The sequence below is a fragment of the Syngnathus acus genome, chromosome 2 (genome assembly GCF_901709675.1).
Source record: "Syngnathus acus chromosome 2, fSynAcu1.2, whole genome shotgun sequence".
Lineage (NCBI taxonomy): Eukaryota > Metazoa > Chordata > Actinopteri > Syngnathiformes > Syngnathidae > Syngnathus > Syngnathus acus.
The window spans coordinates 3,118,918-3,133,285 of record NC_051088.1 but is presented as its reverse complement, the minus strand read 5'-3'; the positions used below and the strand labels follow the sequence as shown (position 1 = coordinate 3,133,285).

Here is a 14,368-nt window from a genome sequence, read left to right as displayed (position 1 = left end):
CTGCCCTTTGTCACCGATTCTGTTCATAATTTTTATGGACAGAATTTCTAGGTGCAGCCGAGGCGTTGAGGGTGTCCGGTTTGGGGACCTCAGCATCGCGTCTCTGCTTTTTGCAGACGACGTTGTGCTGTTGGCTTCTTCAGGCCGTGATCTCCAGCTCTCACTGGAGCGGTTCGCAGCCGAGTGTGAAGCGGTCGGGATGAGGGTCAGCACCTCCAAATCCGAGTCCATGGTCCTCGATCGGAAAAGGGTGGAATGCCCTCTCCGGATCGGGGATGAGATCCTGCCCCAAGTGGAGGAGTTTAAGTATCTTGGGGTCTTGATCACGAGTGAGGGGAGGATGGAGCGCGAGATCGACAGGCGGATCGGTGCAGCTTCTGCAGTAATGCGGACTCTGTACCGGTCCGTCGTGGTAAAGAGAGAGCTGAGCCAAAAGGCAAAGCTCTCAATTTACCGGTCGATTTACGCTCCTACCCTCACCTATGGTCACGAGCTATGGGTCGTGACCGAAAGAACGAGATCCCGGATACAAGCGGCCGAAATGAGTTTTCTCCGCAGGATGTCCGGGCTCTCCCTTAGAGATAGGGTGAGAAGTTCGGTCATCCGGGAGAGACTCGGAGTAGAGTCGCTACTCCTCCACGTTGAGAGGAGCCAGATGAGGTGGCTCGGGCATCTCATCAGGATGCCTCCTGGACGCCTCCCTGGGGAGGTGTTCCGGGCATGTCCCACCGGTAGGAGACCCCGGGGACGACCCAGGACGCGCTGGAGAGACTATGTCTCTCGGCTGGCCTGGGAACGCCTTGGGATCCCCTGGGATGAGCTAGATGAAGTGGCTGGGGAGAGGGAAGTCTGGGAGTCCCTCCTGAAGCTGCTGCCCCCGCGACCCGACCCCGGATAAGCGGAAGAAGATGGATGGATGGATGGATGGATGGGGCTCTCACGGGAAATTATTTGTAAAAAATGGGCATGTATGGCTCTGTCCGCCAAAAAGGTTCCCAACCCCTGCCCTATACAGTCCTCAGGCTCCCCAACAGAAACAGTAGGTTTATTTACCTTTCAAAAACCAGAAGCCATCATTTACAAATGTGATTGCACTTTAGTTTTCATATTTAAATGTTCAGACATTAAGATGTGATAGACATGATTTGAATGAGGCAAAATAACATGCTTTTTCTCTCGAATATATTGTTATAATTATTTTTTCAGATTTACTGTCATTATTTTCTGTATAAAAATTAAATTTGGTGTTCAAAGTCTTTTTTCAAACTTGAGTCTTGAAAAAGACAGGGTCGTCTTATAATCAGGGTCGTCTTATATTTGGGCCAATATATATGATGCAAATCTGGTAAATCCTAGTAACTACTGACCTATTTCTTTTTTACGTTCTAGTATTCAAGAAAATTATTATGAATAAATTAAATAATTATTCAAACACTAATCATATTCTTTCTCAGTATCAATTCGGATCTAGATCCAACAACTCCACAACCATTGCTCTCTTAAAGTCTATGAATGTTGTATTTTTGGCAGCTGATCAGGGTATACTTACTGGGTCAATTTTTGCTGACCTTACGGAAGCGTTTGACCTTGTTGACCGTTACTTATTGTTGGATAAGTTATATGCTGTGGGTCTGTCTCAGCATGCTCTATTGTGGTTTGTTATTTACATTTCCGAAAACAATATCTCTTTAAGTTAGATTTATTAGTTCTCCCGAGAGGTGATCCTCGAGGCTGAACCCTGGGTCCTCTTCTTTTTTTTTTTTTTTTTTTATTAATGACCTTTCCTGTATTTTTTCAGATTGAGTTGAGTTATATCCTGATGACACCATTATTCACACTTAAAACCCTTCTTCTGTCACGTGCCGTGCCACCTGTTACCAGCCGGTATTCTCTGTCACGCCATCACCATGGATACCAGTCACAGCCACTCCCCTTCCATTAAGTCAATCACCCACACCTGTTCCTGCTCGTTAACCAGTTCCGATTTAAACACCACACCGCAGTCACTCCCTTGTCAATTCGTCCCTGTCTGTTCCTGCACCTTGTGCTCTGTTCTCAGTCTGACTCTTAGTTGCCGACCCAATCCGTGCACTGATCGACCAAGGCCGATTGCCGCCTGCCCTGACCGACCAAGCCCGTACGCCACCTGTCTTGATCTTCCGCCCGTCCGCGGACCACGCACGAACGTCACCTATCCTGACCCAACACACGATTACCGACCACGTCTCAGTCTCGTCCCGGAGCTTCCCCGAGCCCGACCTCCCTTCCTCCTTCTAATAAATAGTGTGTCGCACTTGGGCGTCCTGCTCGTCTGTTGTCCGTGATATCTTCTATACAAATTCAAGAATCATTACGGCATGACTTTAACATCCTTCAGTCGTAGCTTTTTGAAAATTAATTACTACTGAACCAAAGTAAAAACGTTTCATGATTTATGGACTAATAAAAAAACTAAATTCTGGGTTAAATTCTTTCCTTTAGACATAATCAGGGATGAGAATGGCAAATGTGAAAAAGCACGGAAAAGTAGCGGGGGGGGGAAATATATACCGTTTTTTCCATGTATAATGCGCCCCCATGTATAATACGCACCCTAAAAATGGCATTTCGATGCTGGAAAAAGCCTGTACCCCTGTATAATAATAATAAAAGTTTGACTTTTAAAAAATTTTTTTTTTTTTTTTTTTTTTTTTTAAAGTCCCAATGATCGTCACACACGCGTCTGGGTGTGGTGAAATTTGTCCTGTGCATTTGACCCATCCCCGTGTGATTTTGATCCATCCCCTGGGGGAGAGGGGAGCAGTGAGCAGCAGCGGCGCCGCGCTCGGGTATCATTTGGTGATCTAACCCCCCAATTCCAACCCTTAATGCTGAGTGCCAAGCAGGGAGGCAATGGGTCCCATTTTTATAGTCTTTGGTATGACCCGGCCGGGTTACTTAAGTCCGTAAACATAAAATTATTTCAGAAAAAAGATCATCTTTGGGAACAACCGGATGTTATTCTGCCGGTCAGTATCACTGCGCATGCAGTAGCAAACTCGATAGCGAAGAAATATGTGAGACTCTCAACGGGATCACCAATATTTGAGTGATGTTCCAGTTATTTATCACAATTATTTATTATTATAATAATAATATATATAATATATATAATTATTTATTTATTATTCACAATTGTCATGGTGATCTTTCTGGTGATTTCTTAACTAGGCTGGATGTATTTTTTTTGTTGGCGTTGATTTCTAAGACTGCCCAGAAAGGCACCACCGCGATCAGTTAAGTTAAAATGAAGAGGAAAGTGACGTTGTAAAGAACCATCCGTGACAAGATTTTCTTCAAAAATTGTTGTACCATGATTTTCTTCAAAAAAAAAAAAAAAAGAAAAAAACAATTAAAAAAAAAAAATTACAAAAAATTGTACTCATGTATAACGCGCACCCCAGATTTTAGGACAATAAATTAGTTAAATTTTGCGCATTATACATGGGAAAAAACGGTATATATATATACCGTAACTTTCGGACTATAAGTCGCGGTTTTTTCATAGTTTGGGTGGGGCGGCGACTTATACTCAGGAGCGACTTATATAGTATGTTTTTTTTTCACAAATTTTTACTTGATCATTAACACATCACTTACTTACAAGTATAGTTGACCACTTCACATGTTATTTTTAGTATAGTTGATCACTTCACATGCTTTGATATCTTTATCTTGAACATATTCAAAACATGAAAAATAGAGAGAAAAAATCAAAGTAATTAACACTTTAAAGCGCCATATCCTCTGGACATGTCCTCTGTCACCAGGATGACATAAAGGACGAGAAATTTGATCGATGGATTTAATGATTTGGAGTGACACAAATGGTTTGATAATATTGTTGTTTATGTGATAGTTATTTAAAATATAGTTTATATATTGTTGTATGGGCCTGTGGAATAATTTGAACTGCGGCGCGGCACACGGCATTGTTGACAAAGGATGATCGATAAAAGACGAGAAATTTGATCGATGGATTTAATGATTTGGAGTGACACAAGTGGTTTGATAATATTGTTGTTTATGTGATAGTTATTTAAAATATAGTTTATATATCGTTGTATGGGCCTGTGGAATAATTTGAACTGCGGCGCGGCACACGGCATTGTTGACAAAGGACGATCGATGGATTTGATGAATTGGAGTGACACAGATGGTTTTATAAACGTGTTATTTATGTAATAGTTTTTTTAAATAACTGAATGTTACGTCAGGCCCGTTCTCAGCTCCTCGTTTGTGTTTGTCACGTTAGCATACCGTATCGTTTAGCCTGTTGTTGCTCGTTCATGTCTGTTCTTGGTGTTGGATTTTGTCGAATAAATTGCCCCCCAAAATGCGACTTATACTCCGGAGCGACTTATAGTCCGAAAATTACGGTATATATATATATATATATATATATATGTATCGTTGCGGCGGGCGGGGGGATGCTCGTGAGTCACCGAGGCTAACGTTGCCCAGCCAGCTGGCCGGCCGCTGCCCCCCATATATAAAAAAAATACGGATTTACACGATTCACGAAAATACTTTCGACGGAAAAAAACACGGAAATCCGCGGATCCACGGAAAATTCTCATCCCTGCATAATGATAGTAGACCTATTCAGAATCTTGATGAATGTAACTACTTGACTCAATACTGACCTTTAAACCACATATTGAATGTCCATCCATCCATCCATCCATTTTCTGTACCGCTTAGTCCCCACGGGGGTCGCGGGCGTGCTGGAGCCTATCCCAGCCGTCATCGGGCAGTAGGCGGGGGACACCCTGAACCGGTTGCCAGCCAATCGCAGGGCACACAGAGACAAACAACCATACGCACTCGCACTCACACCTAGGGACAATTTGAAGTGCTCAATCGGCCTACCAAGCATGTTTTTGGGATGTGGGAGGAAACCGGAGTGCCCGGAGAAAACCCACGCGGGCCCGGGGAGAACATGCAAACTCCACACAGGGAGGGCCGGAGGTGGAATCGAACCCGCACCCTCCTAACTGTGAGGCGGACGTGCTACCCAGTGCGCCACCGAGCCGCCTACATATTGAATGTTTTGAAGAAAATTAATTTTGGTGCTGGTGTTTTGTTTCGGTCGAAGCACTAGTTTACATTTAATGTCAGAAAAAAAGATCTGTCTGCTCTGGATAACCTTGCTTATATTTGATAAACATGTGCTCCAAGTTGCATTGTCAACTGGTAAAACTTACATCAGCGCTTGGATGCTCTTCTGAATTACTATGTAATGTTTGCATGGTGTGATTGTGAGCACCCTGGCCTCTAATTCTAGGAATACAAGTTCAAGTAATGGTGGAACCTCGAATAATAATTTACCTGGAAAAAACATTTGGAAATTCCAATTCAGTACTTCGTGTACAGCCCTATTAGTGAGTAAGGCCTGCCTCCACTAATTTTGTTAATTTAGTGAAGCGCGCCTTATACGTCATGCTCAGAAAAGTTATACTCCTCCTGGCTTATTGACAGGGTTCCATGTGTAATGGTGAGCACTCTGGACTCTGAATCCAGCAATCTCGATCAATGATGACAGCATGTGTAACAAATATGAAGTACCTAATTCGCCACGAGGCAATACTAGACGTTGTTTGTGAAGGCATTTGGCTTGCACCTCAGCTGAAGAAATGGGTGGTAGGCTTGGAAAATTCTTTCTTTGTGAGGCACCATATTGTGTGTGCTTCAAAATGCATGCACTTCAAACTTAGGTCATTTGTATTCTATAAATTCACCAGTAGGTGGCATAAAACATACACACTATCCTTTTAACAGCATTTCCATTTGTTTTTAATGGACCTCCAATGCGCCGATATTCTAACGTGACTGGGGCTGGGATGGGCCTCTTATAGCTGCTCTAGTTATAAACAAACCTCCGTCATGGCGGGCCTCTTCTTCCATTTCCTTTCTAGACACCTACAGGCCAGCTCCACCATGTCCATGCTCCCAGCCAGCTCTGTGGGATCCCCTGCTGATGCCGAAAAATAGGTCAAAAGAGACTATGAGATCAGAGGGTAGCCCAACAGGAAAACACTGACCTGTGATTAGCCGCCGATCCAGCTGTTTACTCCAGGCCGCTGTGTAAGAATCTGCCGGGTCTTCCCGAACCTCCTGGATTACGTCCTTCTGCGGAACCACACGAACATTTATGAGTGTCTGTACGCTCACACGTGAGCTTGTGTAGGAGTAAGAGTTCAAACCAGGTAAATATCTCCCAACTTCTTGTTTTCCTCCAGAGCTCGCCGACCTGTCAGTACCTCCAACAACACCTGCAACACACACATGCACACGCGCACACACAATGTGAGGATCTGTATCATGCTGCCTTGAGGAACAAGAGACAAATGTAAAAAAATGACCAGTTCCGGGACGGTTATGAGACTGCGTACAGAAAGGAGGTAGAGCGGCTGGTGCACTGGTGCAGCCAAAACCACCTGGAGCTGAACCCGCTCAAGACCGTGGAGATGACAGTGGACTTCAGGCGAGACCCTTCACCACTTTCACCCCTCACTATCCACAGTAATACTATTCTCTCCACAGACACCTTCAAGTTCCTGGGATCCACAATCTCTCAGGACCCGAAATGGACCAGCCACATAGACTGTCCAGAAGAAGGCCCAGCAGAGGTTGTACTTTCTGAGATAGCTCAGTAAGTTCAACCTGCCACAGGAGCTGCTGAAGACCTTCTATACTGCCATCATCCAGTCCATCCTCTGCATCTCCATCACTGACTGGTTTGGATCGGCCACCAAACAAGACAAGCACAGACTGCAACGGACAATCAGGACTGCGGAAAAGATAATCGGGACCAATCTCCCATCTATCCGGGACTTGTACCGGTCCAGGACCAGGAAACGTGCAAGTAACATCTCTACAGGCCCTTCTCACCCAGGTTGCAGTCTGTTTGAACTACTCCCATCCGGACGGCGGTACAGAGCGCTGTACGCCAAAACCAGCAGACATAGAGACAGGTTCTTCCCCTAGGCTGTCGCTCTGATGAACTCACACCATTCTTAGAGTCTCAGAGACATTGCTGTGCAATAACATCCTACTCTTGACGCTTCATCTTTGAATTATTTGTACTATGTGTCCTCTCTGCATCCATTGCAGTCTGGTCATCCTGGAAGAGGGATCCTCCCATCTGTGGTCTCTTCTCAAGGTTTCTCATTTCCCCTAGTAGGAGTTTTGAGTTTTTCTTTGCCCTCCTGGGAGTTTAAGATCAGGGAATGTTTGAGAATAATTGTCAATTTTTGCACATGTCCTGAATGTTGTTAGCTACATAAATGTTGTACAGAGAACAAGATGTACCGGAATCAAATTCCTTGTTTGGCATGCTCAAACTTGGCAAATAAAAATTTATTTGATTTGATTAAAGAAGTGGTTCTGAACCTTGTTGGAGGTACCGAACCCCACCAGTTTCATATTTCATATTCACCGAATCCCTCGTTAGTGATTTTTTTTGGTTTTTTTTAAATCAAGACATAGACTGCTGCACAAAATGAGCCGTGCATGAACATCACCTTGTTCAAAGAACAAAACCAACACAATGCATGAACTCACAACAAATTACATACTGGCAAATCAGAATTTACACGATAAATCAAGTTTGTTCGGACCTTCTCAGTGGAGGCTTTGTCGAACCCCTGACACCGACTCACCGAACTCCTAGGGTTCGATCGAACCCAGGTTAAGAACCACTGAGCTAAAGTAATGAATATTTTAGGGACTCACAACACCAAAGCTGTAGACATCCACCGGTGTCCCTGGCTGTCCATCCCTCATGTACTCCTCCGGCAGGTATGCCAGTGTTCCCCTCACTTTGGACTTTTGGCCCAGTGTGGTCGTCTTGGACACCAGACGGTTCGACGAGTTTGGAGACACAAAGCGAGCCAAGCCAAAGTCAGCAAGCTTTGCTACCAGGTGGCGGTCTAAAAGGATGTTTGAACTGCAACAAAAAGTGGAAGCAATGGAGAACCAAGTGAGCTACTTGATGTGACCATATGGCTAGATCTCTTGAAGTATGGTCTAATTCTATGTTCAAATGCTGACTCTCTTCAAGGGTAATTATTTTCTTCCCTTGAGAAACAATCGTCCAAATTAATTGCTTACAATATTGCAGACATAGTGCAGAGTAATAATAAACAACTTGACTGAGATTTGCGCTGTCGTTTTTGTGTGAATGTATTTTAAGAGGTGGAAATTGGCCTGGTGACCAATTCCAGTTTGTAACATATCAATACAGTGATTCATTAAGATCTCTTTCTCCCCTTAAAAAGCATTAGCTTCAAAAACAGTTGTTACCAATAAACGAGTACAATATCAATACAACACAATACCATTTAATCGAGGCCCACGTTGTCAGAAAGTCATGTTATGTCATCATTAAACAATAGGTTTTGCTCGTCACCTCATTGATTCCACAAGGTGGCACTCACTATCTACTACTGTAATAAAGCTTGGGGCACACTGAAAGATTTTAAAATTGTCAGCTGATTTAAATTATGAGAGACCCCACACGGGATGCAAACAATTAAGGGTATAACCGTTTTGAACATACCATTTGCGTATGTTGTGCAGCCACACGGTAAGAGCAACGCATCACACGAAGGGATTTCATTCATGAACACATTGGACGGGAAATCTCGCAAAACCTTAATCCATATAAGACAGGAGCGTTTCAAGCACTAGAGCCAGTGTCATGTTGCGCATTTCTTCCTTTAAGGCCGTGAACGCATCATTTTATTTCCCTTGACTAACTCTCTCTCTCTCTCGTAGCCAAAGAAATGCATCAGAACACGTGACAGCGCCGTTGGCTCGTAGAATCTGCAGGAATATTTTTCGAGCATGGTAGCTGTAGGAATTTCAAAGTTAGTGACATGCTTGAGGAGTTCGAACCAGGGAAACCATTAGATCAGGTTTTGTGGCTAAAAATATGTTTGGGTACAATGGGGACGAAGAAGAACATTTTGAAGGCTTCTAGTCAGAATTTTAATGTAGGCTGTTTCAAACGCACCTGTCCCGTGGGAAAAAGGTAGAACTTTTAATAATTACTATATTGAATGTTTACAGACATAAATTCAGGTTTGTGTGAACCCAACTATGGGTTAAATAGTACCACTGCCCAGTGGGCTCCTCGGGAGAGGAATGGGCTAAGGCAGTGGTCCCCAACCACCGGGCCGCGGACCGGTACCGGTCCGTGGGTCACTTGGTACCGGGCCGCGGAGCCGCACAGGAAAAAAAAAAAAAAAAGAAAAAAAAAAAAAATTCTTTTTTTTTTTTTTTCTTTCATTGACGATCAATTCATTCAGGTTAAGACGCTCGTCCCGGTCACGGGACATGTTTCCCCAGTCGAGCCCGCAAAGCTAGCAAAAATGAGTAAGAATTTATTTTGAAAAATATAAAAAATTTGGCGAATCTCTCCCAATTACATCTGTCGGTGCATCTGAAAAATAAGGACTCTTGACACAGGGCGCTCGTCTCGGTCACGTGACATGTCACCACAGTCAAGCCCGCGAGGCAAGCAAAAATGAGCAAGAAACAGAGAAGTTTGGAAAGCTTCTTCAGAAAGGGAAAAACGTCCAATGAGGACACTGAAGAAGAAGAGGCTACGACTTCTAAGAAAAGGAAAGCTGCATTTAAAGGAACATTTCTGGAGTCCTACTTAAAATATGGATTTATCGCCACAGGTGACTCTGACGCGCCAAGTGCACTCCGCATATGTGGCGAAAGGCTAGCTAACGAGGCAATGAAGCCTTCAAACCTGCTTCGGCACATGGAGACCAAGCATCCTGCATTTAAAGACAAACCTTAACCACTTCGGGTGTCATTGTCTCCGATTACGCCTACATGGGAACGGCTCATTTCTGAGAAAAGAGCTCGGTGCTCCCACTAATTCAACGTTTTATTTTTATGTGGTTTATATTTGTTTTTATGCCAGTCGTATCATTTTATTTCATCCTATTTATATATATAAATATTTAAATAATAAATATATAAATATATTTATTTATATAAAGGCCGGTCCGCGAAAATATTTCTGACACGTAACCGGTCCGTGGTGCAAAAAAGGTTGGGGACCACTGGGCTAAGGGAGTCAACCCCTACAGAAAATCAATTTCCCCTTGGGTTGGTGTCAGGAAGGGCATCCGGCTGTAAAAAGTTTTGCTCCAAAAATTTTCTCAGTATAGGACTCTCAACCACGAGATGGCCATGGACCGTCCCCGGTGGAAGAAAGCCATATTGAGAATCCAGTCCAACCCAGCGGCGCCTGGAAAGCGGACTTTAAACCGATGATGATGATGATGATGATGTGAATGCCACAAGTGTAAGATCTCAAATGTTTTTGGAATAATCTTTCTGCTACAGGGGCTGAGCTATCAATTATTTAGTCAGCGTTGACAATATTGTTGAATTTTCAGTAACACTTCAGGTTTTCACGAGTGCTTCTAAAGTTGCCCTTAGGTTTTAGGAGAGTGTTTTACCAAGCGCTTTAAGCCTTTAAACGCGAGTAAACAAACATGGCGGACAAAAAAGCGTCAGTTTTTGGTTTGCTTTTAGCGGAAAAAAAGTGTCATAAAAAGAAAAGACGTTGGTCAAAGGATGGAGACAGCGCAAGCACTGACTTTCTGTTGCACTATGACTGTCTTCATTCCCCATCACACTTCCTCGCCACCTCATCACCTTGCTTTTTGATTGGCTGCACGTCACTGTCAACCGAGTGTGTAGTCTTTTGCCTCGTGGGACACCGCACAGTCTGAAGTCGGGCCAAAAAAATTCAACATGTTGCATATCCCCTATTTGAGGTCGGCCGTCATTCCGAGCGGCCATGATCAGCCTGAAGCCACCACATGTAGCATGATTACCTGGTAAGATTATTTTTGGAGCCATTACTAGAACTGGGGCTGACCTAGAATTGTCGGGAGGGGAGATTCGGGGCTAAATTCGAGCTGATAACTCTGCTGTGTGAATCGAGCTTTACTGTATTTGTGTATGTGTGGTTTTTAGCCGGACTACGTCAGTAGTATGTGGACCCAGATGTACAATTTGTACGCTGCAAAACACGATATCTCTTAAAAACCATTTTTTTTTCCAATTCTGTGATGACCAAGTAAGTTGTGTGTCTCTAGCGTGGAGGTTTTTTTTAATTGATATCAAAAGAAACATAAAATATTTTTACACACTAGCTCAGCTGCAGACATTTAGCAAATTTTATGATCTACCGTGCCTCCAAAGTAATGTCTTGTGTAATTACTAGAGTATATTTCTGAAATTAACGCTTTGAATAAAATGCTATGGTGAATGTGTCATGTATATGATGAACACAAGATATACAAACCCGAACTTCACATGTATTTAGCATGTACCGTAATTTTCGGACTATAAGTCGCGGTTTTTTTCATAGTTTGGGTGGGGGGGCGACTTATACTCAGGAGCGACTTATATATGTTTTTTTTCACAAATTTTTACTTGATCATTAACACATCACTTACAAGTATAGTTGACCACATGTTATTTTTAGTATAGTTGATCACTTCACATGCTTTGATATCTTTATCTTGAACATATTCAAAACATGAAAAATAGAGAGAAAAAATCAAATAAAATAATTAACACTTTAAAGCGCCATATCCTCTGGACATGTCCTCTGTCACCAGGATGACATAAAGGACGAGAAATTTGATCGATGGATTTAATGATTTGGAGTGACACAAATGGTTTGATAATATTGTTGTTTATGTGATAGTTATTTAAAATATAGTTTATATATCGTTGTATGGGCCTGTGGAATAATTTGAACTGCGGCGCGGCACACGGCATTGTTGACAAAGGACGATCGATAAAAGACGAGAAATTTGATCGATGGATTTAATGATTTGGAGTGACACAAATGGTTTGATAATATTGTTGTTTATGTGATAGTTATTTAAAATATAGTTTATATATCGTTGTATGGGCCTGTGGAATAATTTGAACTGCGGCGCGGCACACGGCATTGTTGACAAAGGACGATCGATGGATTTAATGAATTGGAGTGACAGATGGTTTTATAAACGTGTTATTTATGTAATAGTTTTTTTTAAATAACTGAATGTTACGTCAGGCCCGTTCTCAGCTCCTCGTTTGTGTTTGTCACGTTAGCACACCGTATCGTTTAGCCTGTTGTTGCTCGTTCATGTCTGTTCTTGGTGTTGGATTTTGTCGAATAAATTGCCCCCCAAAATGCGACTTATACTCCGGAGCGACTTATATATGTTTTTTTTCACATTTTTGGGCATTTTATGGCTGGTGCGACTTGTACTCCGGAGCGACTTATAGTCCGGAAATTACGGTATGTGTTATGTGCAAGTTTACATCAGCTAGGAATTTGGCAGGTATTTAGTGTGCCTGTTTCACACGTGGTTGCCATTGCCAATATGTACTTTATGTATAGTAAACTAGTAAATGGTGATAGTTTTGGTAATTTGTCCCAGTTTTCAACTGATGTGTTTGTATTAATATAGTAAAGCAGTTCAAGTGCAGAAATAATTGATTTTGAGAAAGAAAGAAAACAAGAAAGGAAGTCTGGATAAACTTTGTACTTAATAAAGTTATCATATTATACATTATTATTAATAATGACAGTATGAATAATTAATTACACAAAATTCTATGATAATGTTATATTTTCCCAGCTCTTTTGTCTTTAATGCTCACTATGCTATCAGTAACTACCAGAAGACTGCTTATTCTGAGTTGAACCATTTAATGGATGCCATAGAGATCGAGATAGAGCCATGGAGCCTTTTCTGCGAGATTGCAGAAGAAGGTCTAACGCCCACCTGCAGGAGTCCTACTTAGTATATACCGTATTGGCCCAAATATAAAACGATGTTTTTTGCATTGAAATGAGACTGAAAAAGTGGGGGTCGTCTTACATTCGAGGTCCAGACATGAGACCCATTCACTTGTGCGCAGCGGTAAGTTAAAGGTTGCTGGTATTGACTGAGTATGTTGCTGTGATCGTGTGTGTCTTTGACACAAAGTGAGTATACACATTTAATTGTTACTACTGTCCACTGTTGTGCCGTTTGTCCAATCGCGGTTTGCTTCGTGTGCGCGCCGTTTGATTGACAGCTCCGGCGCACTCCTTTAAATTTGCCTCGCATCGTACGAGTAGCCGTTACACAGCGGCACGGCGACCAACGATCACCAACAAATGTATTTTGTTGTCTCGATGACTTATGTTTGGTGTGTTGCCGAGAGTATTTCATTTATGGTTATTTAGTATAGCGGAACCGTTACGCGCAGTTAGTTATGTAATGTGTGCCGTCTACTAGTGTTGTGTGACATCAGAAGTTGAGCGTTGACTTACGTGGTGTATTTCTGTCTGTTGCAGAACCACACACACAACCCACAAACCTCACACACACCCTTCACACGCTTCACACAATACCCTTTTGCCAGTTTGCCAGTATGCCCCTATGAGCCACAGTGCCTGTTACTTTTTTGCCAATAATTCAGTAAAGCAATTAAAACGGAACCACGTCTTCCCTCCTGTGTTCTGACCGACACCCGGGGGCGAAAAAAGCATAACCATCCGAGCCAAACCCCTATACCAGGGGTCGGCAACCCGCGGCTCCAGAGCCGCATGCGGCTCTTTAGCACACCCCTAGCGGCTCCCTGGAGCTCTTGCAAAAATGCGTGAAAATGGAAAAATGTTTTTTTTTGCTTTGTTTTTTTTTTTTTAAATATGGTTTTTAGATGGTAATCATGAGACAAACATTCTTATGCTGTAGAAAATGTATGTAGTTGTAAATATATTAAAAATACAGGATTTCAGAATGGCGCAAAATTGCGTCATAGCAAGCGACACAGCACAGGCGAGTTGTAAACAAACAGGTGTGTGAGTGACGGGCCATGGATTCAAAAGGCAAAAAGAGAAAGATTGCTGATGAGAACAGAGGGTTTAAGAAAGAATGGACTCAACTATTTGCTTTCATTGCCAATGCTGAAGGATTGCCTGAATGTTTGATTTGCAATGAGAAGTTGTCAAATATAACAAGAAGAGCAATTTGGAGCGACATTTTCAGCTAAAGCATGCTAAATTTGCTGCCGATCACCCAGTTGGAACTGGGAGGAAAGGTGCAATTTGAGGAACGAAAAAACAGTTTCAAGAAGTGGATTGCATCTCCAAATTCTACAAGTTTTGTGCAGCCCGGGAGATAATAAAGCGCGGAAAACCATTCACCGATGGCGAGTACATGAAGAAATTGATACCACTAAAATGCTACACACGGGGGGAGGATATCTGTGAGGCTGTGCTGCAGTGTTTAAATGGCAGAGA

At 42.7% G+C, this 14,368-nt stretch overlaps 1 protein-coding gene across 4 annotated transcripts in view; it reads right to left on the bottom strand.

Annotated features, from left to right (window-relative positions):
- The window catches only part of irak1 (interleukin-1 receptor-associated kinase 1), a 43,589-nt gene that overhangs the window by 17,905 nt on the left and 11,316 nt on the right, over nt 1-14,368 (bottom strand). For 3 of the 4 annotated variants that reach the window (XM_037245909.1, XM_037245908.1, XM_037245911.1), the window contains exons 9-12: nt 7,777-7,990; nt 6,246-6,314; nt 6,084-6,171; nt 5,919-6,016 (exon numbers count right to left, since the gene is read on the bottom strand). In XM_037245909.1, the coding sequence (XP_037101804.1) occupies nt 5,919-6,016; nt 6,084-6,171; nt 6,246-6,314; nt 7,777-7,990 (469 nt within the window). The remainder of the gene's footprint in view (nt 1-5,918; nt 6,017-6,083; nt 6,172-6,245; nt 6,315-7,776; nt 7,991-14,368) is intronic. The other variant, XM_037245910.1, reaches the window with a different exon arrangement.